The sequence below is a fragment of the Parus major genome, chromosome 3, assembly GCF_001522545.3.
Source record: "Parus major isolate Abel chromosome 3, Parus_major1.1, whole genome shotgun sequence".
NCBI lineage: Eukaryota > Metazoa > Chordata > Aves > Passeriformes > Paridae > Parus > Parus major.
The window spans coordinates 69,082,740-69,107,598 of NC_031770.1; the positions used below are offsets into that span (position 1 = coordinate 69,082,740).

Sequence of the window (24,859 nt, forward strand, 5' to 3'; positions counted from 1 at the left end):
CCAACCTCTCTCTATCTGTTAGTGTAAAAAAATCAGGCTTTAGAATTTTTTTAGGGGCTTCATAAAATTTTTATATGCATAAAGAATGAAATAGCATTTCTTGGTTTTGGATGTTAGAACAGAGAGCTACATTTTTGTTAAAAAAATTTGCTATCAATTTTATGATATTTTGTTACTTCTTTGTAGCTTTCAATATACTTACTTTTCTTGCCTACTCCCTGATTTTAAATGAATAACCCCCCTCATTTTTTTCTGGGGAAAATGGTAGATGTATTTCGTTGGTGCAAAATTGTATTTTTAAGTTTGGGGCTGGAATGAGCTTGAAGAATTGCACAGTACTATTTAGTTCTAGACTGGATTTAGCTAAATTGCATGCTCAGAACAATTGAAAATAGGAGAACTCCCAAAACCTTCCAAAAAAGCGTTCATAAATAGATTTTCTTACTCCTTTGAATTGTACTGTTTTTCAGCTTTAAATTTGCTGGATGATTGCTGAAATCTGCTCTTGATCCTTCCTTTTCCTACAGAGCAGAAATGCTCTGTATGAAGCATGGAGTAAGAGTATGGAAAGATATTACCCTTTATTCACAGGACACATGGGTTTGTGTGTGGGATTAGTTCAGACTGGTTTATACTCTCTTTTGTCATACTCTTATGCTTTTTCCTATCTCCAGCTAGGTGAGAAAAGAGAGAGTAGGTGAGACTTTAGAAGTTTAGAGAGATCACTGTCTTTCTTCAGACTTAACAGTAGTTTGTTTCATACTGAACTTTGCTGAGAACCCAGCTTTGAGGCTTGCCTTGTCCCTCCTAAAGATTGGTTAAAATGTTAACTCTAGGTTGAAGTGGCCTTATTTAAGGACTTTCCACTTCTAGGTAGTTTCAGGATCAGAGACAGGTTAGTTTTTTCTACTGAGTTCTGTTTTGCAGTGTGAATGAAAACTAAGGTGCAGCTGAGGTGGCTTAGACAAACCATCAGGTAAGCCTTTTGCTTGGTTGTGAATTCCACTGTACTGTGGTATATCAGTGTCCACAAATGTAATCAAACCAGGCTAGGGGAATGATGAGACAAATCTGCATTACTTGCCTTGTTTTAAGGTATTTTTTTTCAAGCTTCAGGACAAACAAACTTTCAGAATCTCCTTTCCTGGAGATTTACAGTTGTTGATCGTAAATAATAAGAAGATATTTGTAGTCATCTGAAAGTCTTAAGTATGGTGTGCTGAGGAAGTGAATAGATATTTGAGCATGGAAATGAAAATTGATGCTCAGGGAGCTTGACTCCTGTTGACTAATATTGTTAGTAGTTTGAATTCACTGGGCACTGCAGGTAGGCAGAAATAATTTTGACTTGCTCAGAAGAGCACTTGCTCAAAATTTAAGAAGGAAGCTTGAGTAACTTCTGCTGAAGAAGTTATTTTAGCTGGAGCAAATAAGAGCTCCAGGAGCTCTCTCTGATTGTCTGTGGCTGAGAGGTCTGCTGTGTTCATGAGCAGGAAGCTCACAATGGGATTAAAATACCCAGTTCTCTAGGGCTTTCCTTTTAATTACACTACAGAACATTTTGTGGTAATATGGATTTTCCTAATCACATTAAAAAAAGACCAGTCCAACATCTTTGTGCAATTTGTTTACAAGATTATTTATTGAACTTTTTTCTAATAACTACAAGAATTTTTGGGTGAATTTCCAGTGCTGACTGAACAGAAAATGGAGTTGAAATTTTATCCTTCCTGCCTCCCTCTTCCATACATATTGTGGTGCTGCTGCAGGCACATGGGTTGCTGGGAGGAATGGTTCTGTGAGCATGCAGAAGTAGTCAAGCTGCTGTGCAGTGGTGTCTGCTAGTCCTAATGAAGTCTAATTATGTTTTTTTTCAAGACATTAAGTGTCAAATACTGGACTTGATACCATGCAAAATTGAGCCTTGAATGATCTCTTTTGTCTTGCGCCAGACATTGATTCCTGCCTCCTTTGCCCTGTGGCAGTGGTAACTGATCCATTAAGTGGAGAACATGGATATTCATGGTTATTGGGGGAGGAATGGGAGGAGTTTTATGGTTGAAGGTTCTGAACAAATCATTTGGTGTACTAGCATGTTGACATTTTCTTTGTCTGACTCCAATTATCTTTGCAGGGCTTATCATGGTTTTAGCAGGGGCATCTGAGTTTGATCCTCAGTACAATAAAGATGCAACAAGCAGACCAGCAGACAACATCCAGATACCTCAGGTCAGTTATGTTAAGAGAAGTTTAACTGACCCCTTCAAGGGAAGAGAGGGGTGATGGTGATGCTTCTGGGTGATCAGCTGACAGAATTGAAGTTCTTCAGGGATTAACTTTGTAGAGAGGCAACTGTATCCCTCCAGAAATAGGAGTTTGAAGCTAGACTTGATTTAAACTTTTTTAAAAGAAAAGATAGCATTAATGGTGCTAATGCTTATTTTAATTGTAATTGGTTTAGTATATAGGCTGCTGCATTGGGCTTTTGGGGAAGGGTAAAGTAAATACAGAATTAGAGTGTTAATCCTTAAAAATTTTGAGTATTGACATAAAGCAGTGATCAACATTTGATGTTCTTTTAAATCATTAACACAAATCTGGTAGACTGTGTTAACAGTAAAACAAAATTAATTCAGTATCTTTAAATATAGTGAAGATTCCTCCATGAATCTCTTCACCTCTGGTTGCCTTTTATATTAATCTCTATTCAGTGTTTCCAATGGCATCAGAAATGCCATAAATGTGTACTACGACAAAGAGTTTTTACTAGCAGAGTTTTAGGAAATCTTATTTATCAGAAACTAACACTTTGATTTAAGAAGTTTAAAGCATACTATACAAAATGCTTCAATGAAGATGTTTTGAGCTGGCAAAAAGAGGAGGAAATAGTCTCACAGATTTAACCTTTGCATGCACACAATTAAATTTTCATGTTTTAAATGTGACCTAAATGTGAGAAGTATCTCTGTCTATTTTCTTTTACATAATTATCTTTGTCTCTTTTACAAATTCTTTATCATGTTGTGGACTTTGAGTAGAAGATGGAATTGTGGTAAAGTGGGGTTTCTCAGCAATGGGAGCAAAAGGCTGGAAAAGATCACCTTGATCAGTGGTTTTTCACCCACACTGTTGCCAGCACTGGCATTCTGCAAGGCCTTTCACATTTAATCATTCATTATTTACAAGGCAGTCAAGCCTTCTGTAACCATATCCTGCTGAGAAGCTGTTCCAGAACTTGCTGTTCTAGTGATTAGAAGTCTTGTTTGTGACCAATTTATATCCTTGGCTTTTATCATCACTACTTTGGAGTCTAAACAATTATTGCTGTGTATATCCTTATGCATCTGTAGACAGAAGCAATAGCCCATTACTTATATTTTTGTATTTATTTTGCAAAACTAGAAAAGTTGCTGTCTTTCATTCATCTCTTTTCCAAAAGGCTCATTTTTCTCCGCCTATGTTCTGTTCCCAGCTGATAGACTTCTAAATTTTACATTATTTTTTATCTGCTTAGAATTGTCCACAGTATTCTATGTTGAGCTTTAACAGTGCCTTAGTTGGTGGCAGTACTGTCTCTGTATGTCTGCAGGGAATGACTTTCAGCATACTCTTTTCCACAGCTGTTTTATATGGTGGCTTAGTACAGCTAGAGTGGGATCAGTCAGTTTTCAGAATTTCCCCAACTTAGGTATCTCTCTTTTTCAGCTAACGGGTTCCCATCTTTGCTAGCTGCAGTTCTTGTTAACATGCAAGTGCATGACTTTGCATTTTATGACAGATTTTGTTCCCTTTCTAAAGGTCCAGTACTCAGTGTCATCTGTGTTTTTTTCTGACTATATGGCAGAGCAATTCACTGAAGCACCAGTACAGAAGGGTATTGCTATTAACTTCTGCTAGTGTATCCTGCTTCTGGGGCCATGATCAGTGTTCCCATTTCTTCACAGAATTCTCTTTTCTAAGTTTTACTGCTCTTTATCTGGGGTTATACCAGGATGTGCTTATAAGAAACTTCTTGTCAGAAGATCTTTTTTTTTCAAGTGTGGGGAAAGACTGGTCAAAGCTTTGTGTAGCTTAGCTGTTGATACCCAAAGTTCTCTTTTTGTCTAGAGATTTTGGAATTTTTATCTCTCCTCAGGTAACTTCTTGAGCTAAAAAGTGAAGCTTCTGGGCCATGTGCTAATGCTACCTTATCTGAGCTACTGTTACTCAGACCTTTTTGAACTGTGGGTCTTGGGCCTGTGGGGATCAGGAAAGGTCATCCTGAGTAAAGATCACCACACTTTTTTCAAGTTAGTGTGGTTTATAAATAAGTTAAAATACTTGATCTTCAGCCTACCAGAGATTTCAGGCTTGTAAATCTCCTTCCTGTTTTATCTGAAATTATTCCTAGGGAAGTTTGCTGTGTTTTAGATGGGTGAAAGGTCTCAAGGTGATGCTATTTCTTGCGGATATTAAATTCGATGTGAACGCCTTAGAAATATGGTCAGATCTAGTAAACCTTGGCAATAAAATCAGATAGTAAAAATATTTATCTGTCATCTAACACTACATAAGACAAGTTTCTTGCGTGCAAATCTTTACAACCCCGTTGTTCTCACATTGAAAAAAAGGCATAAAAAGACACTTTTTAACTTTTTGGAGCTGGGTTTTGAATAAAAATGGCTAATGCTCATCTCTATAGAAAATTCCAAGGAAAAGTTTCTTAAAACTCTTGCTTTTGTGAACATGCTTTTTTTCCCTTGTGGACTGTTCTCCTGTATTTGCTTGTCTTTAGCAATAAAATAGCTGTTTGTGTTTAACTATTTAATTTTAGCTAATCAGAGAAATTGGTGGCATAAATTTAAAGAAGAATGAGCCTCCTCTCACCTACCCTTACAGTCTGAAAGCCAGAGTTCTGCTGTTGACTCATCTTGCCCGGATGCAAGTTCCTGAGGTCCTTGAAGAAGGTAATCCCTAATAGTGTATTACTGGGAATGAAGCAAGATGCTGCATGCTACAGTACTTTTGATTCTTGTCCTATAAAGAGTTCAATGGATATCTGCTTAATAGTCTCTATGCAGGCTGCTTAGTTTTTCAACTTTAATGACCCTTTGGAGCATTTACTTAGCATTTACCCACCCTCCTGACAGCCCTGCAATACTGACATTTTACTTTTTAAGGCTTTTGGCTGCAAATATGGTTTAGATAAATTGTTTTTGATTTTTGTAATAGAATAAAATGTGAAATGTGAAGCATATTTGCTTTTCAGAGCAAAGAAATCTAAGATCAGGATAATGCTGCTCTGTATAGCATTTCCACGTGTATTTGTTTGTGGAGATTTTTAGCCCACTGTGTGAAGTAAAGATGACAAGATTGGAACTTTAAAAATCAGTTACCTGTGAGCTTCCATTTGTGTTTTGGAATTTTTAGTACTTATAAGTATCCAAACCAAAACGTTTCTAAATGCATTTCTTAAGTTTCAGCTATGAAAGCCATAGTTTTAGGCTGACCAGCAAAGTTGAGATGTTCTACATTTTAATGGAAATTAAAAAAAACAAACACAAAACAACAAACCAGGAAAAATACTTTGCTTCAAATTTTCCAGTTCTTTTCAAAAGAAAAACAATCAGTTTTTAAAAGTCATGAAAAATACCTTATCTTTCCTTTACTTAAGTTACTGTTTGTACTTAGAATTTCACAGATCTGCATTCAAAAGAAGTTGATACCTTGCAAATAATGTTTTTTTGCACAACTGGTGTTTCACTTAAAATTAAAAGTCCTGGTTTTAACCTGTTGTTACCAAAAGAATTCATGTGATTTTACTATGACTGGTAAATTGTCTATGATAGCCTGTTGCTTCTTTTTAGATGGATCTAATAAGTATTGTTTCATTTGGTGTGGAAGCTGGTATACAAAATTTGTTTCCTCTTAGCGCTTGCATTTTCCTGATTTTTTTTAAGGAATGTTACAGATGGATGTCAGTGATAATAAAGTGGCATTTTTGCCATAATACAAGAATGAATATAAGTGAAGATCTTGTCATTAAATGACCCAGTTCATTGAATTGATTGTTTTTCCTAAAAGTAGTACAATAATTGCAGCCAGTTGTATATTGCAGATCAGCAGTTTATCCTTAAGAAGAGTCCTGCACTACTTCAAGAAATGATTAATGTGATCTGCCAACTAATAATAATGGCTCGAAGCAGGGAAGGTAAGAAAAGAAGCTGCATAATTAAAACCAGTAAATATGTTTCTTCACTGTGGTGCTTCACAAAGACTTCTTGTGGGAAACATAACCTGTGATATTTAGAAATGCCTAAATGTGCTTTTGCTCTTTTTACTGTAATGAGAAAGTTCTCTATTTTGAGAATTGAAATATTGTTGCTGCTGCCAAGCTCTACTCTGAAATTTTGAGTATCTGTTCTGCTTGTAAGTTTTGCAATTAAAGTTTCTCCTTAATTGCAATTGAAAATCTTTTCTTGAAGATGTGGTTCATTTTCACTAGCAAAGCATTTAATATAAGACTTGTGTTCTTTCCATTTGCACTTCTACAGTTTTTTTCTGTCATGAGTGCCTCTTGTTTTTTAGATCATTTCCTTGCCATTATTTCTTTGTATTTCTTCTTTCTCATATTTCTCTGTATCAGAATTCTGTGCTCTTTAGCCTGCTATGTACTTTTATTCTGAGCTTATAGGGGCAAGTACTTAGCTGTAATTGCCATAGACATTATAATTTAATTGAAATAGAGTATTTAAGCATTTTTTTTCCACTGTAAAAAGGCAGTTACTCAGAAGATGGTTCCTTGCAGTGTAAGGAAGCAAAGACTTGGATATCATTCCTTTATTGCACCAAACATTGTCATTTTTTTATGTCAAACTAGTGACCATTATTTTGCTATCAAACAATACCTACTGGCTGATCTTTACTGGACTAAAACTCCTTTAATGAGCATTGATAGCTTCCTAGTAAGAATGGGTTTGGGAAAGATATTGCCCAGAACTATTGCAAGTGGTGCTGGAAATTGTGCTCCATAACAAAATAAAATGTGAGAGGGGAATGTGAGTAGATGAGGATGTTGTGTGCTAGCTTAGATTATTTTTTTAAAATTTGGATAGGGTTTTATAAAAAATACCTGAACCTCCAAGATACTGTAAAATACTTCAAGGCTCTGAAAAATACCTTTAAGATGGCCTAGATGGCCTATGTATATATTAGTCAATTAGCAAATAGTTGTTTTCTCTTTTGCAAAATGCAACCTAAATAACACAGGCAGAAGCTTTTTTTATGCAACAGAACTGGAAGTCTTTGAAAAATGAGAAACACCTATAGTCCTTCTGGTAAAAGCTGAAATAAGATACTCAACAGAGTGCATGATATACTTTGCAACTTAAATGATCTTGAGGTAGCTGCATTCTTTTCCTCTAGTTCTGAATATACATAGAGATACTTTCTTAATTTGACAGTAAAATAAACATTTATAGATGCATTGTTCTTAATAAATTGCTTTTAAGTTCCCGGAACTTTAGGTTTTAACTTAAACTAAAAGAAAAGGAGACAGTATTTTGAAATACAATGGTGTAAACTAATTTTCTATTAGCATATGAAATGGTTATTTATAAACCAAATCTGAACAACCTCTACCACTAACAATTTCCAGAGATTATCATTGTCTCTTTCAGCCTCAATCTTTTTGTAAAAGAATTTATAGCTGTCATTATGTACAGTATAAATTGCTTCCCTAGATTTGAAAAAAAGTAGGTATGTATCATAGGTATAGTTGAGGACTTGTCTGGTATTTCTCTAACTTCTCTAAAAATTAGTTTCTCTAAAAATTATTTCCAAAGTTTGAAAGTGGCAGTAGCCAGAAATTTGTACCAAACAACCAAACATTTGCTCTTGTTTCCATGCCCGTGCTCTCAGCACATGGTGTTAAAGAGAAGGTGTTACCCAACAGTTGCCCATTAACAGCCAACAATAATGACATTGGGGATTTCAAGGTTAATAGTTTCAGAATTTTGGTCTTTGGTCTAAAGTGAAGTCACTGTTTTTACTACTTACTATTTATTTAGCAAGTGTAATGCATTTACCCTGTTTTTGAGAACTGTGCATGTAGGGAGAACTGTGTTGCCCTGGGAAACAACTGGAAATTATAAAGGTGGCATTGGTTTGGTTGTGTGGTTTTTTAAGATGAATAAAATTGAAGTTAGGTATTGAAATTTTTAAGAGACTGCTTTGCTTAAGTTTGTATTTGTCACCATAATTTTAAGTGGCTTAAAACTTAACTGCAATTGATTTTGGGATTAATTCTAATTTTCACTTAAATCACCCTTGACACAGTACACAAAAGGATCACATGCTACAGTTAGTCATAGATTTTCAGCAGTGCTGGCTCCATGAAAGCACAAAGGTAATGGCATGTGTTAATACGATCAAAAGAAATATTTTGGGGACAAATCATACTTTGTGCAACCTAAATTAATAGTGGGATGAGAAGTCTCATTTTGTGCTGCATTCCTGTCTTTCAAATATTCTGAAATGTTGTTACTGTTAGAAGCTTAAAAATGCCTGCAGCAATTTATGCTTACCTTGTAATCATGTCTTTTGAAGAAAGACACTTGATATGAATCTTCTCAATCTTGGCACTTAGCTTTGATTTGTGGCATCCCTTGCTTGCATCCATTGTTCTGTGGCAATTTAACTGTTACCTGTGAACCAGAAGGTGGAAATTATTTCCATGGCTTTCTTAAGATCATCCTTAAGTATGATAAGTAGATAGCTGCCTTGCCAAGTGAGATGTTTGCTCCCAAAAACATGGGATGCAGTGCAGTAAGTGTCTGCAGAAGTTAAGCATCCGTTCAGCTTCATCATCAGTGTCCAGTCAAACCTCATTCCTTAATTCAGGTTGGAAGCTGCAGTGTAATGAAGAGGTGGTGTCTTAACCCAGGTGTATGCCAGTCCCTCACAAGTAACTAGCATTTGCATTTAAATTTGGGATTGACTACTTTAATGTTATATGTTTGGTTTAAACTGAAAGAGGGTGGTTTTAGATAAGAAATTCTTCGCTGGTGAGGATGGGGAGGCCCTGGCACAGGTTGCCAGAGAAGCTGTGAATGCCCCGTCCTTGGAAGTGTTCAAGGCCAAGTTGGATGAGACTTCGAGCAAGTTGGTCTACTGGAAGGTGTCCCTACCCAAGGCAGGGGCTTGGAACCAGATGATGTTTGAGGTCAACACCAACTATTTTATGATTCTATATTTTTGGTCAATTTCATAACCTTACATTAAAGGTTGTTGTGTATTGTGCAATTTGACAATCAGAAGCTGTTAAAATAGGTACAGAAATTATATTAATTTTATGGTAGGGGCATTTGGGGGATGTTAAAAGCTATGCTGTCCTCAAGTTCACTCTCAGGGAATACTGTGTTCTTTTCAGGAAACCAAGATAATACTTTCTAACTTCAAAATATTTTTCTACTGTCATATGGATGATGAGTCAATCCTTTAAGAAAGACGATATTTTCTACTCTGACTAGTGCTCTGTGGTCTCAAAGCTCTAGGTGAATTTTCTGCAAAAGTCAGTTTGTCAGAGATTATTTAGGATTCTTTTATTGACTTGGTTTGCAGTGTGTTTTTTTAACTTAAAAAAAAAAAAATCCTGTGACTTTCCTTAGCAGCAGCAGCCAAAAAAATTACAGGGGAGTTGGAAGCTAGGTAAAATGGAAGGTAAATGTAGTGTTACTCGGTTGGAACATTAATCTTTCTATTACTACTCTTTTTTGAAAGGTCAGTTATATCTTTCTTAGTTACCTGCCTGTCTAGCCAGGTAGTTCCATTTGTGTGTTATATTTCTCTTTGCATTGCATATAATTGTCACACATCCTTCCATGTAATTTGATTTGACAGCTGGTGATATTTATAGCTTGGTGTAATTAGTGCAGAAACAGACAATTTGAAGAGGAGAGGGGCAGCTGAAGCAGAGGGAGCAGTGATCTTTCATGTGCAGTTACTACGCTCTCCATAGCTGCTTAGAAATTTGCAACAAGTTAACAAGTGGTCTGAAATGAGTTCTCTCAACAGTGTTTATGAGAAATTTTTATTTATGAATGAATGGTTGTCAAACAAAGTTATGTTGCAGTTTGTGTCTGCTTTGCTTTTTTATTTCTTCGCAGATGGGATGAGTGTTAATAACTGCTAAGTGGGTTTTTTTTGGTTTTTTTTTTGCTTTTGCTCTGTTCTGGCTAAGACTTCCTTGTCTGCTTTATAATAATTTTAATTATGAATATAGGCCTTTTTGTATTTTAAAATATGAAAAGAATTATAGGTAATTTCTAAAAGCAAAGTCAAATAGGTATTTGCTTAGACACCCCTTTTAACCAGTAAGTTCATTTATAAAAGTCATGCATTTGATATTCTTCTTACTGCCTTCTAACATAGTATGCTCTCTTAGCTCCACTTATAAATATAGTTTTCTTTTTGCATGTGATAGGCTGCTACCTATATGTTCATTTCTCAAGATGAAAATATTATAGATAATGTATTATATCATAAAAAATTAATGTTTAATGGTAAATCATATTAAATTATACACTAAACACATACACACACATACATAAAACATACAACTATAAAACAAGTTTGTTTGGATGCTGCATTTTTTAAACTAAATTGGTGAAATTTTTGTCTATAATAATCACATAAATAAATTGTGCAGTTGTTCCCTGAGACAATGTTAGGTGGGAAGTCTTTCACTTCCTTAGTGTTCAGCTCTGACATCCTAAATAGAGGGAAGAAAATGTCTGCTGATCTGTGTGGCTGGAGTGAGAGTAAAAAGGCTGCCTAGTTAATAATACTGAAGATTTTAAGATGTCTCTTTCTTTTGCTTGTGGACTGGAAATAAGGTTTTCTGTAAAACAAGTATACATTGGAAAAGTATAAGAAGAAAAAAAATTAAAAATTATGTTGTTTGTTTCATTCTCCCCAAGAAAGGGAGTTTCGTGCTCCATCTTTGGGATCTTTGGAAAATTGCATGAAGCTTTCCCAGATGACGGTCCAGGGACTTCAGCAGTTCAAGTCTCCCCTTTTACAGCTGCCTCACATTGAAGAGGACAATCTGAGGAGAGTTTCCAATCATAAAAAGGTATAAAAATACAAATGACACTTGTTAACCTCTTAAAATGCTATCTGCTACTTCTTTTACCTATTCAAAGCTAAGGAAGCAAAGTAATGAATTAACCAAGAGAATAAAAATAGATTTATTTTTAAGGACTTCAGTACAATACTTCTGGGTATTCTGTCTGCTTTTGGTTTCTTTAAAGTCTCAGTTAGCAGGTGGGAATTAGAGATCTGTTAAGTGTAAATAAGTGTAAAAGATCAGTCTGTGTTGACCTAACAAACAACAGAAACAGTTTCTTTCTTGTTAAAACTATCTCTTATTTAATATGCTTCCAGAATGTGTCTGCAATGTCCTGCTGGGACTTTTTTTTTCTGGGAAGGGTGGGGGCTTGTTTGGCTTTACAGTATTCTTAACGTACTTTGATAGAAAATATATTTGGAAGCTTACACAGAGGAGTTCATAAAAGAAAAAAAAATCAGTTACTGTGGGAAGCATTTCAGGTTTTGTGCTCCTTTGTGTGCAAGTGTGTCTTATAAAGCTTTTGCTACATAGCTGTAGATGGGTAAGCGTTGGTATTTGTAGAATTTAGGGACGAAAAAGAATAGTTTAGTCTGAATACCTGCATGTGTTTCTTCACTCTGTTTCACCAACTCTGCATTCAAACTTGTTTTTTCGTTTGAGTCTAGTGTATCTTCTGGGAATGCCTGGCTAGAAGCAGCCCTTTGCTTCTACTAGAAGCTGTTGGCTTTTCTGATGGTTGTATTACAGTGGTTAATTTGAATGAATCTTGAAAATATTTTTATCTGATGGAAATTTTGTTTAGCTTTAGCTACAGCCTTAGGGAGTGTTTAAATACTTCTGTGTTAGTGCGAAGACTAAGAATTCTTAGGTACTGCATTTTTTTAATCCTCTCTGAAGATGCTTGTTCATGAAATATTCAAGTAATCATATCCTTTGGATAAAGTAAAAGATTCTCTTACAGGTATCATTAAAGACTTACTTTTTAAATCCAGTCTTAAACTACAGGGAACATATGAGAAAATAAGCAATTTTAGATGTATTTTTTGACATGTGCATTGTAACTAAGTAAAAAACCAAATACTTTGGCTATGTTATAGTCCCACCTCTGTTTGCCATGAAATAGGGGAAAAACCCCATTTTTTAGGCTAGTTTGTACAGGATCACATGCACCAAATTCTTCAAAAATACAGTTCCCTAGATTGCCAGTATGATCAGTCTACCTGGATGCATGAAATTGTATTTAATAAAGTATATGCATTTATAATGGTGAGGTAATCAAGTATTCAAATCTGTGTTTGTTTTATCCTTTCAGCTCTGCTCTGCAAATTTTAGAAGGAGTAAATTTAGATTTGTTTGCAGTTCAGTACAAAAAAAAATAAACTTAAACTTTTATTTGGTTGTTTCTGTTAATGTAAATCTGTAAGCACTGAAGTATTTTATCTAAATAAAAACCTCTATTAGAAAGATTTATTAGCTCAACTTTCTGAAAAAACTGGCTGAAATAACAATTTCATAAGAAATTGTGAAGAGACATTTCGAAGGGGTGACATACTAAGGAACACACCAATGTTCAAAGCAGTTCTGTTTAGTAGGTTTGAGTGCAACCTCTTTGGCTTGTTTCTCAAACCATACGCTTGCTAGTTTCCTAAAATGTAGGGTTTTTTATAAGAACAAATGTAATGGTGTGTATGTATTAGTAATGTGGGCACACCAGTGATGGATTATCAAGAGTTTATTTGTGGGCTGTGTTCTGTGCTTCCATGGGACTTCTTCTTTTTTTATTTCAGTATAAAATCAAAAGTATTCCGGATTTGGTGAGTTTGAAAGGCCCAGATCGTCGCAATTTACTGCACTTCCTAGAAGATAAGAAATACGAAGAAGTTATGGCTGTCCTTGGCAGCTTTCCATATGTCACTATGGATATAAAACCACAGGGTGAGTGGGAGGTCCTTTTGTTCTGTGTATGTCACTCTTTTGACATTTTGATAGTCTGCTGGCAGTAAGCTTTTGGAGGGTGCTGAAACAGAACTCACTGCTATTTATTGGAATTTTTACATACTTCTTTGGAGTTGTAGGTTCTTGTACAGTCTGAGGAGGTAAAGTACATTGAAACATTCCATTTATTCCCAAGACAGCAGTAGTTTCTCATACAGGAGCTTATCTGAAATTTCATCTTTTGATTTTAATATTTCACAAGCAATGTGGAATTCAGGTTGAAATACCACTTTTATTAGCTATCTTTAACAGTTACACTTATTCCAGAATTTATGCTCAGCTTTCTTCAGCATGCAGAGTCATTTGTGAGGTTTTGGAGTTGGAGACCCTGATGACTAAATAGTCATGGGTTCCTTTGTGATAATCCTGGTATAGTTTTTATATCTAGCAGAATTTGTCCAAGCTATGCTTAGCTACATTTTGTGTGCACTAATTCAGTGATGAATAATGTTCTTCCTCTCTCAAGATTAGGTGTATTGTAAGCAGTTCCTGTTAGACAGCTTTGCTTTGGGAAGTGAATTGGTTCTGTGGTCCCCTTTTCTTTGTAGAAGATCAGTGCTAGTAATTGTGTGATATTTGAAAGGTTGTTCTAGTTCTTGTCTCTAGTTTATATTTTCATTGTAATAGCAATGACCACATTCAAAATGTGATGTGCTTTGTTTGGGGAGCCTGATTGTAATTTTCCTTTTGTGTAGTCCCCTGTGAGATGCAGATGCTAGAAGAAATATCTATTAAGGAAGCAAATGTCTGCTAATTTTGGTGTTTCTGAATGTTATTTGTGTTGTTTTGTTGGGTTTTTTTTAAACAAGTAAACAGAAAACTTTTTTATTGTAGCATAGGATTGCCTACAGTCTTATTAATCTGCATAAAATTCAGTCTTGAAGTACTCCCCATATTTTGACAAACAATGTTTTCCTGCCTGTAGTCTTCATTTGTCACATGGCTGCATGGTGTGGTGTGGAGGATTAAACCATACAGATGCTTTTCAGTTTAGCTCAATATTGCCATTAAAATATATATGTAAGACTAGTTAATAGTAAAGCTGCTTTGTCAGGGAGAGATTGGAGGGGAATAAATAAAATGTCTACACTGGGATATAACTATATTCCTCTCATACCTGAGACATTCTCCAGTTTATAGGTTGGAGGTATAAACTCCTCAGTGGCTCCCCTGTGGGGTTTGTTTGATGTTTTAGTTAAACTAATCATTGGTGTTCTTTCATTTTCCTTTGCCTTCTCCTTAAGAAATAATTAAATGCATGATTGTTAATGTGGCATTGAAATTGAGTTGTTAATCATATGAAAGTCAGGAAAATAAAAATTATGATTCCCAGAACAAATATAATGGGGTCCCTCTGGTCATGTGTGATATTTCATGTTTCTGAAGTTTTATGCTTTAATATATAATGCACAGTATTACAGGGTTATGGTCCCCACAGCAGCTGTAACTTTGAATTTTCTAACTTTCATGCAATTAAAATTTCAGACACATTGTTGCAGTTTTATAGGTTGCTGAATTACCAGCTCTCATTCTGATAGTATATTTGAAGTTGTAAGAGACTTATTAGATAATACTTTGAAATTATTTTTTGTTAAAAATTCTGGAATGTGAATGCTTATCTTTAGAAGTGGCAGAAGCAATGTTTAATAGAGAAAAAGGCTTTAAAGTTGTCTAATAGATGTGTTGCTTTTCTTTTTGTTTAGTTTTGGATGATGAAGACAGCAACAACATCACAGTAGGTTCTCTTGTCACTGTTCTGGTCACACTAACAAGACAGACCATGGCAGTAAGTATTAAGAATATTGTTCTTTCATAATAACTGTGGGTGTACACTAGTAAAAAGGCATTTCTGGTTGTTTTGTAAACATAACTGTGAGGTTAAGGTTTGAAATTGAGAACTTGTACTCTTAATTCATCCTTATGGTTTTGTTTCTGAATGAGAAAGTTTTCCTGGAATAAAATCAAAGTTCAGTCTGACCCATTGCAGTTGTCTAGGGAACAGTAAAAGAATATGGCAAGTGATACTGCTCTGAGGTTTGTAAACAACAGGAAAAGAGACATTAAAAACTTGGTTCTTGAACTAAAATAAAACATAATATTCATTCAAGTCCTCAGGACAGTGTTTGATTTTGTTTTATGTGGGTTCAAAGTGTTACACATCTCTTGGGTGTTTTAGACACTTTTATGAAAGAAACACAGTCCAGCAGAATGCAGAATATGCATAACTTAATAATATAAAGGAGGTACACCAGTGTCACATAAAGAAAGTGGACTGCTGTGTAGGAAATAGTGTGACATAACCAAAGCAATACTATACCCTAGTAGTTAAACTTTGGACTTGTGCTTATTTTCTAGCTTAAAATTCAATAATGGCTTGCTTTGAACATAAAAACTTTAATACACAGAACCTAAACAAACTTTGACATGTCAAAGACTACAATGTCAATTTTTGCATCTGTACGAATGACATAATTGTCTAAGTAAGTAGAAGGTCTGAGTTACACCTCTAAGGTAAGGCACACAACCCTGAGTACTACAGGTGAGATGAGACTGTTGAGGCCAGTTCAGCAGAAAGTCTGTATATATAAGCTCCATGTGCTCATGCCGTGGTAGCCAAGGGTGCAGTAGGTAGGAAGTAAAAGCACTGTATCACTATGCTGGAATTGCAAAAGGAAGGAAACTGAAAATTATGAGGATATTGAACTGTACTTAGAAACTAAAATTTCTAATAGCATGTAGAAAATTAATTTAAGATTTCCTGTGCAACCTCCACTAGGCAGTCTGGCATAGAAACACATGATTATAAAATGAGAGCTAGCCTTTTGTATGATGCATGTTTTCGATGCTGGTATTTTCTATTTGCCATCTTTATATAAGACAACTCCTTGTGACTATTTTGTTTGGGTGATGCTTTTCTTTAATGGAATATAGTATATTTTGAAGAAAGAAATGCATTAAAAAATCCATTTACATAGAGGTGTGCCAGTATACAGAATACTAACATTATGTTGTGTCTTCACGTTTCACGTTTCTGGTTTGATTTGTTGTTCTTTGTCCCAGAGCAGCTGTTGAAGTTTTTAATGCTCTGACAACTGGAGCAGAATTAGCATTTTACTACTGCTTGCTTTTGTGACATAGGATTTCTGTGCTTTATAAAACAAGTAGATTCTTTGGAACAAGATGACACATTGCTACTGTATTTTTTTATAATACTAGTGATGGAAAAATCTGAGACCAAATGTTTGAAATAGTGTTTAATTTTGATCTCTTAATCCCCTGTTGTGTCTGTCACTGATAAAAGAATTTGCCATGAGTAAAATATTCAGACCTTATTAAGGTGATTTAGTTTAAGTTCAAATACGAAATAATAATTTGTTCTTGGTACAGAGAGGCACTAGTAGTTTTCACATCTTTTTCTAACCAGGAAGTGTTTGAAAAGGAACAGTCTATATGTGCAGCAGAAGAGCAACCAACAGAAGATGGGGTAAGTGAAGAGTAAATGTTCTTCCTAATTAAAGATAACTTTCTTTTAGATCTTGAATTGCTAATTGTGCACTTCTCAAGCATTTTTTTCAGAAATGTCTACTGAAGCATCCTTTGAGTTGTGCTTTCTAATTTTGGTTCTCAGCTTAAAACGCTTAAAATACAGTTGAATGACTGAAATTTTATGAATAGAATAAATATTTTAATACTGCTTTCCTGCAGCAAGGAGATGCCAGCAAAGTTAAGAGCAAAGGATGGCAACAAAAGAATAAAGGAACCAAGAAAGCTTCAAAATCAAGGAAAAAGAAGCCATTGAAAAAGAAACCTGTGCCACCTTCATTGCAACCACAGAAACAGCAGAAGCAAAAACAAGCTAATGGGGTAGCTCATAGATTCAATTGTATTTATAATTTTATTCAGTTTATCACTTGTAATCTGATGGAGGGTTTTTATCTGTCTCTTACGTTTCAATTTATGCTTTTGTGAAGTGTGTCCTCTAAAATAGCATTTGTTTTCTCTACATTTTTCTACATTTAACAATTACTACCATTGAACCACCATGGTAATGTTTGCAGTGGCCTACTGAAAATTCTGCTCAACTATTTTAAAGATTTGGCTTCATAGTCCCTTCTTACTATTAGTTCTTGTTATGCTGCCTTCTTGGAGGTGATTTGTTCTGCAATTTCTACTTTTTCTTAAAAGATAAAAATTGAAATGAGACTTTCTTCTGATAAATTAAGAAGCTTTAGTAACTTTATGTTTCTATTGCATGGTGTTTTCTCCACCTCATGGGCTGTGTTGTAGGTATTTAAGTTCTCTGTAATTTTCTTAAGACTTTATGAAATGCACTCCCGGAGTCATAGAAGGGTTTGGGTTGAAAGATCATTTGGCTTAAAGAGCATTCAGTTCCAGCCCTTCTGCCATGGGCAGGAGTGCCACTCACTAAATGAATTTTCCCGGAGCCCCATCCAGTCTGGCCTTATACACTTGCAGGGATGGGACATCCAATCTGGGAATCAAATACTGTTTTTTCCTATTCCTGTTGTGAGTGCCATAGGGAGAAGGAAAATGGCTTCTGTCCTCTTAGCAAATGAGGTGAAAAGGATTAATCTCCACTGTAGACATAACTCTGTGACACAAGAAGAGCGTAGATCGTGCGACCCGACCTTAAGGCAGGTGCTGTGAATTCTGTGCACTACAGTAATGCAGACAAACTAAGTTAGAGGTGTTGGGTGTTTGTTTTTCTCTCCCATTAGGAAGTCGTGAAGGAAGAGGAGGAGGAGGTCTCTGATAAAGGAAGTGAATCTGAAGAAGAAGAAACAAATAGAGACTCTCAAAGTGAAAAAGATGATGGAAGTGACAGAGAGTCTGACAGAGAACAAGATGAGAAGCAAAACAAAGATGATGAAGCTGTAAGCCTTACTTTTTCTTAATGCTGCCTCTGGAGTTGAGAGAAAATGCATTTTAATCCTCTAGCAAACCCTCAGGCTAGGCAGCACTAGGATGAAGGAGTAATATTGGTGCTCCAGAGGCAGACTTTTCAGACTGCATTCTGGTACAAGAGCTTTGTCACTGCAAGTTTGTTTCAGAGTGAGTAGTGTAGAGTCCTTTCAGCATGGTCAGAAAACTTAGAAATGACATGAGAAAAATGGCTAAACTTCAGGAGAAAAAAATATTTCTTTCATCTTAATTTGATTAATTTGACTATCTGGTGCAGATTTGTGACTTAAAGTCTCTTCTTTGAAGTGTGTTTTTTACAGGAAGTGGCTGTTGCATGCTGCAGAGTGCATACTAAGCATGCAGTAGTTGAACAAACTTGTACAGGTGCTTACTAAACTCTAGTAGCAGTCAGGTTATTTGTTTGGAACAGTAATAGCTTAATAGAGAGTTAAACATTGTGGTGGTAGATGATTTCTGCATCACAGGTCTTACAGTAAAAGACTTGTATGAGCTGAAGGTCCCATTCAGACTAAGATTAAGCTTGTGATGGGAAAGGAATCATCAAACTTGTAATCAGGATTCTTGTGGCTGAGGTAGAGAGTGTTTATAGGTAGTGTTGTAGAATGGAGTTTTGAAGAATGTGTGCAAACCCCACAGATCTGCTTTTTCCTTTTATAATGTTTAGTATTGCACGAGAACTAGTCACATGGAGCGTTTTCATGGACCATTTTCTGTCTTTTTAATGCAAAAGATGGTTAGTGCACAGTAATTCTTTAACCTTATCTTTGACAGGAGTGGCAAGAATTACAGCAAAGTATACAGAGAAAGGAGCGAGCCCTTCTTGAAACGAAGTCAAAGATAACACATCCTGTTTACAGTCTTTTTTTTCCTGAGGTCAGTAATAAAAACCATTAAGTTGTGAAACATGAAAATTAATAATAATATATTTTAATTGATCCTTTTATATTCTTACTGTAAATATTGGGCTTTTAAAAAAGCTTAATATCTGGGGAAAAAATTTAGTATTAATTTTATAGAGTCTTAACTTACAAAATGAAACACTTTCAGGTACTTTCCTAAAACCTTTTCATTATTCTTTCTACCCAATTCCCAGAGACTTGCAAACTTGTACAAAACTTAAGGTCAAATATTGGGGTGTCTTTAACTCTACATCTAACTGCAAGTGCCTATGACTGGGGGAGGTCCTCACCTCTCATATGTTACGAGTAATAACTCACATAATCAGTCTCATTACATAAGGAATGCTTGGGACTTGTGGATCAGCAGATAGTTTTGGCTTACTAGTTGACTTCAGGTCTCAATGCAGCAATGTGGTGGCAGCAGAATGTGCAGCCATGGAAGATGGAGTTGGTTGGAAAACTGTCTCTTTCTACCACAGAGTAGTTTGGAAGTGGCAGAAACCAACTGTGGAACAGTCTTACCTATAGAGCTCAAAAATACAAGTTCAAGTGTGGATGAGTGTCAGAGGAAATGATATATTTAAGTGGTGACTCAGTATAGGCTGACATGTGTTTACAGCAGCCTTTTGTGTTGGAAGTATTATCTGATATATCAGTTGTTACTTGCACTAACAGCTAGTCACTCAGTAGTTGTCTGAAAAGCCCTTAACAGCAGTGGAACTTTGAAAAGAGGGGATTTTTCCAAGTGGAGGGTTTGTGTTCTGAGCAGATAAGTTAGGTCCTTGGGGTGACCTGATTGGAAACAGGAGGAAGGAGTATTTGGCCACATTTTCTTTCCTGGCCACGGTTCAGAGGTTTCTTTTGCTTCCTTGCAGTCTGACTGTTACGTTATCTCCAATAACAGGGGTGGGATGCAAGGCTTATGCTTCCTCTTGTGGTTTAAAGACACCTAAGATGGGAAAGAAGAGTGAAACATGAATTGAAAACAAAGACACTGTATATTTGCACCCTCTCCTCAGTCCCCGGGGCTTTTTATGTCAATTCCCTGTACAGCATGTTGCATATGCAAACATAGGCCATTGTCCACATGCTTGTGATCACATTGTTCCTGCTGGTTTTACCTGCTAGCAGCATTAAAAAGAAAATTGTGGGAAGCAAGACTTGTTGCTAAGGACCCAGAGAAGATATAATGGGAATAAATTGTCTTTCTGAAGGCCTTAGATGGCATCTAGTTTTGTAGTGGCTGAACTTGAAGCTGTATTTTCTTGATATTCGGGTGCACTCCCATCTCCCAGTACAGTACAGTACAGCACACAGTCTCCAGCAGTACACCAGTGTAATGCAAAAAAGGTGTACTGGCATTCTGCTCCTCTGGCCACCTTAGATCATGTCAAATGTGCTGCAGAGTCTTAATACCTCTTTGCTGTGAAGACAGCTGGCTTTGGTCATCAGTTGAAGCTCACAGACAGTAAGTGCCATGCCCACTGCCTTAGGGGTGCTGAATATTTCTGTCTCTTACTGAAGTGAGTGTCCTTTCAGAGACTTTGCTTATATTTACTCTGAATAAAGCTGCATAAGCTTCAGTGGTGTGTAACCAAGTTATATACGGGTTTTGTGATAAAAATCCTAATACAGCTTGCTGCTAAAAAGAAATCTAGGGCTGATCTGGGTGCTTGAACTTGAAAGATACACACATATCCTCTCAGGGTACTGCAGTTGTAAATTTTCCAATTTCTCTTCACCGACTTCATGAAAGTTGAATGCAGCTGTACTTTGTGCTGTAGCTGCAGTTGGAGCATGTTCAGATAGAGTTGATCTGCAACATCCTAAGAGTAAAAAACATCATACTCTGGTTTGTTTTTTATTTTCATCTGTTATTTATCTGTGGTCATGGCCAGTTCAGAGATAAAAAATTAAAGATAAAATGCTATGTTCCAGAATTTAAAGATGTTTGAGTAGTAGCTGAACATCACAATACTTGTTCTCAGGAGACAGCCTTAATGCTGTTTCATCTAAGTTCTGGGGCAGTTAATTAGTCTGCCAGAGATGTGTCTTTAATCTATGCAGGTTCCTAAATAATTATCTTCTGCTCCTTCATCCATGGGTCCAGAAACTGCACAGATTGTAGTTTTGACATTTTTTAGGTAGAAACTGGCCTTGGTGTTCCAATTTCATGAACATACTGGTTCCCTGGCATGCCAAACCTTGCACCCATCTGTTAAAGGGCTTTTTGCCCACTTGCCTGTTAGTTTGCCAGATTCTCATAGGCTTAAACTTTAAATTCCACCCAATAAGCAAGAGGAAAATCACAGTCCTGCACAGTTGTCCTTTCTGTAAAAAAGTGATGGCACTTTGGGGTCAGGAGCTTCCAAAAAGTTTACTCGTCCTTTGAGCTTTAGATCAATGATTGTCATTTGTACTGGTATTTTTTCCCTACTTGGCTGTTATTTTTACTAGTTTTTGTGAAAAGCCATTTGATGACTTTGATCTTTGTTTCCATCACTGTCAACAGCAAGGATTTTTTTATTTTTTTTTTAGAACTGTGTATAGTAAGTCAGCATAGGGTTTTGGTAAAATCAAAAATAACACATTGATGCAACTGCAGGTCCTTTTTATTATGGTCACCATCCTCATAGGCCCAAAATGGTGATTAGCCATTTCTGTAATGGATCTTGCTTCTGTAGCTGTACTATTTATACTGTTCGTCTTTCTATTCCTAGAGGCCTCTTGGCTAGGAAATAAACACTTTGCCTAAGAGTCTCCTTTGCTACAGCTGTCAAGAAGATTGACAATATATTTACTGTTGAAACTTACAGATAAAATAACTTATGCCTTGTAATCACATGGGATGGTTTTTCCTAAAGAAAATCACTTGGAATAGTTGTAAGAAGGATTTAGAATTTTACACATTCTGGTCTTAAGTAGTATATGAATAGATTTTTGTGCTGTTCTCTGTGCCCATTCCAAAAACATGAGGGAATGCTGTTGCTTCACTGTGATGCTTTTACTTTGATACACTTCAAAATGGGCATTTAACATGCTGAGTGAATTTTACATTTCTTGGTTCTGGAACTGAGGAGTGCTAATCAGTGTTTCTAGTTGTTGGTGTGAGTGTCTTGCTTGTTGTAAATAGTTGAATATTTCAGTGAGATAATATGACAATTAGTCACTTCAAAAGAAAAAAAGGAGTTAATTGAAATTTTTCAATATGCAGGCTTTAAATCTTAGATCACCAAACACTGGCTTCTTAAGTGTTAAAAAAATCTTAAACTACTGAATTTTTAACTCTTCCAGTAGGGACAAAAAATTATTTGAATTCTATGTATTAGCAGCATTTGCTTCCCAAGTGTGGAATTTAGAAGTTGCTCACAGGTAGTGTTGGAAGTCTGCTTCATCTTTTCATTCAGTCCTTCTAATGCTTTTAGATTAAAAATGAAACAAAACAACCACTTCTTATGGGACACTGAAGTAACTGCCTGATTGTTTTTGGTATAAATGTATGAAAATTGGCTCCCTGATTTGGAGGTTTGACTTGCAACTCCAATAAGATGCACTTTTCAGGGCTCTAGCCTGTTACGAACATGATAAGTTACCAAACCATCAGGGGTGGATGCAAGTTGGTTTGGAGCACAGTTCAACATTTGAGTTGTCTAAAAAGAATGTGTATATTCCCCTTTTCTTCCTGAAGGGTAAGATTATGCTGTTGTGACTATTACCTATCTACTAAAATACTTCTTCATAACCATATAGAAGTCTTCCCCCTTGTCCCTCACTATTCTCACGTGTTTTAAAAAAAGGCTTTAGGAGGTGTGGAAACAGGAACTTGCTTTGCAGTACTAAACTGTTTTGTTTTCTTTTTCAATAAAAAGGTTTCCATTTCTATTAAACCAAAGTGGTTTTTACCTAAAATGAGTGCCAGAGGGTTAACCAAAAAGGTGTTGCATTTAAATGAAGAACAGTTGATGTTAAAGAACTGTCTTTACCATTTAGAATGGTTGTCTGTGCTGCTGAACTGCATCACAGTTCTAAAATTCTGACTCCAGCTGGAGGAAAAAACTGCTATTTTTGTACAGTGTTGCTGTCTTATATGAAGGACCACACTAATTTAATTAATTTAGGAGCTCTTTAGCATCTGCAATGGCAAAACCTTGAGACCTGCAGCTATTTGGAAACTTTTGTGTGATAGGGAACAGTTGTTGGGCATCCTTTACAAATGTATGTCAATATTGACTGATACTGATTCATTTCCTTGAAGTGAAATCTCAAGTGTGTTCAAATGTCATTTTACTTTTTGGAGGGGGAAGCAGTGGGACAGAGCACACTTGCCTGAAAAAGACTTTCCTGCGAAGAGTTCTTTATCTGCCTTTACACTTCCCTTACTTTATATGCTCAGCTTTTTATCCAGGTTGGATTTCTGTTGAAGGACCTAACATTGGTTTATATTGCATGAAGTTGGCTGTTAATTCTCAGTGGACATAATTCCTCAGGGTGGCTCCATGTCCCACAGGATAGCTGAAGCTGAATACATGCAGTGAAGCCTTTGGGGACCAGCAGTTACTTGTGACAACCTGTTTGCTTTCGGTGTGCTGTGTACACCATGTGTTTTATTCATGCACATCCAAGGGTTTAAAAAAGCCACCAGACACAAACCTTTCATTTCTGTCTGGATTACAAAGATCAGTGAAACCTAATTGCCTGTTAAAAAGTGTAGAGGCATCTTTTTCTATGATTTCAATAAACACCACAATCCTGGTGGTTTTTGGTGGTTTCTTACTTTAGTTTTTTTTCCCCTTTCTGAAAGGAAAAACAAGAATGGTGGTGGCTGTATATTGCAGATCGGAAGGATCAGATGTTGATATGTATGCCATATCACGTTTGTACACTAAAAGATAAAGAAGAGGTAAAGTACTTGGAGAGTTTTCTTTCTGGGGTATTACAAAACTCTGTTGAAGTGTTTCTAGTATGCAAATACATGTAGATTTAAACTTTTTTTTTTATACTTATCTCTTAAGATGGAAAACAAATTTTACTCTCTTGATAAAAGGAAAGAAGTGCCTTTTATAACTATGAAAATGGATAGTGGAGAAAGAAAAAGCAATTTAAGATGACTTTGAAGTTCCTTTGTGGAATATGTTGGGTTTTTTATTTTCCCTGATATCAAAAGATGATGAAAAGCAGTATTCATACACAGCGAAATTCCTAAATTTATTCAAATTGTTAGAAATATTAAGCGTTCTCTTTCTGTACAGCAGCGACTGTGACAAATTAATTAGCTTTGGCTCATATGAACTTTACTGAACCTGTAACCTTTGGCCGTGTCCTTCTTGTCACTTTTTTTTGAGAAATGAACATCTAATTTGTTTGTTCTTCCAAATCAGATATTGCATTCAATTTGAAATAACAGCTGTGTTAGATAAAGCTTTCAGCAGACTAAATGTTTTAACCTGTTTAGGTTTTTGAGGTTTAGCATACAACAGGGTGAAATTGTGTACTTAATGTAGTTTCTTGGCCTAATTCAGAAAAAAATCAATGATTTAGCTACTCAATGATTATTCAGCTTTCATGGCAGGTACTGTGTTTGGGTTTTGTGAGTCTTTTCTGCAGGTATTTTATTACATAGAGGTAATCAAAGAAGTGTCCCTCGTAAGAAACAAAAACTTTCTATTATTCTGTAGTAGTGTTGGAGGACTCAGGTACTTGTTTCAATGTGTCATTTGAAAGCAGTAAGAATATTATGGTATGAAATCTCTTTTGTAGGTAGAGCTGAAGTTCCCAGCACCAGGCAAGCCTGGAAACTATCAGTACACAGTTTATTTAAGATCAGACTCATATATGGGATTGGACCAGACAAAACCATTGAAGGTGATGTTTGACTGTGTTATATACTTGTATTCCATCGAAAGTTACTTCA

General features: G+C 35.9%; 1 protein-coding gene across 1 annotated transcript in view; it reads left to right on the top strand.

Annotated features, from left to right (window-relative positions):
* Positions 1-24,859, top strand: part of SEC63 (SEC63 homolog, protein translocation regulator) — a 60,025-nt gene that overhangs the window by 32,983 nt on the left and 2,183 nt on the right. The window contains exons 9-20 of the mRNA XM_015622004.3: positions 2,135-2,229; positions 4,814-4,946; positions 6,098-6,190; positions 10,959-11,113; positions 12,898-13,045; positions 14,809-14,891; positions 16,530-16,589; positions 16,811-16,969; positions 17,845-18,000; positions 18,821-18,922; positions 23,750-23,848; positions 24,706-24,810. Of these exons, the coding sequence (XP_015477490.1) occupies positions 2,135-2,229; positions 4,814-4,946; positions 6,098-6,190; positions 10,959-11,113; positions 12,898-13,045; positions 14,809-14,891; positions 16,530-16,589; positions 16,811-16,969; positions 17,845-18,000; positions 18,821-18,922; positions 23,750-23,848; positions 24,706-24,810 (1,388 nt within the window). The remainder of the gene's footprint in view (positions 1-2,134; positions 2,230-4,813; positions 4,947-6,097; positions 6,191-10,958; positions 11,114-12,897; positions 13,046-14,808; positions 14,892-16,529; positions 16,590-16,810; positions 16,970-17,844; positions 18,001-18,820; positions 18,923-23,749; positions 23,849-24,705; positions 24,811-24,859) is intronic.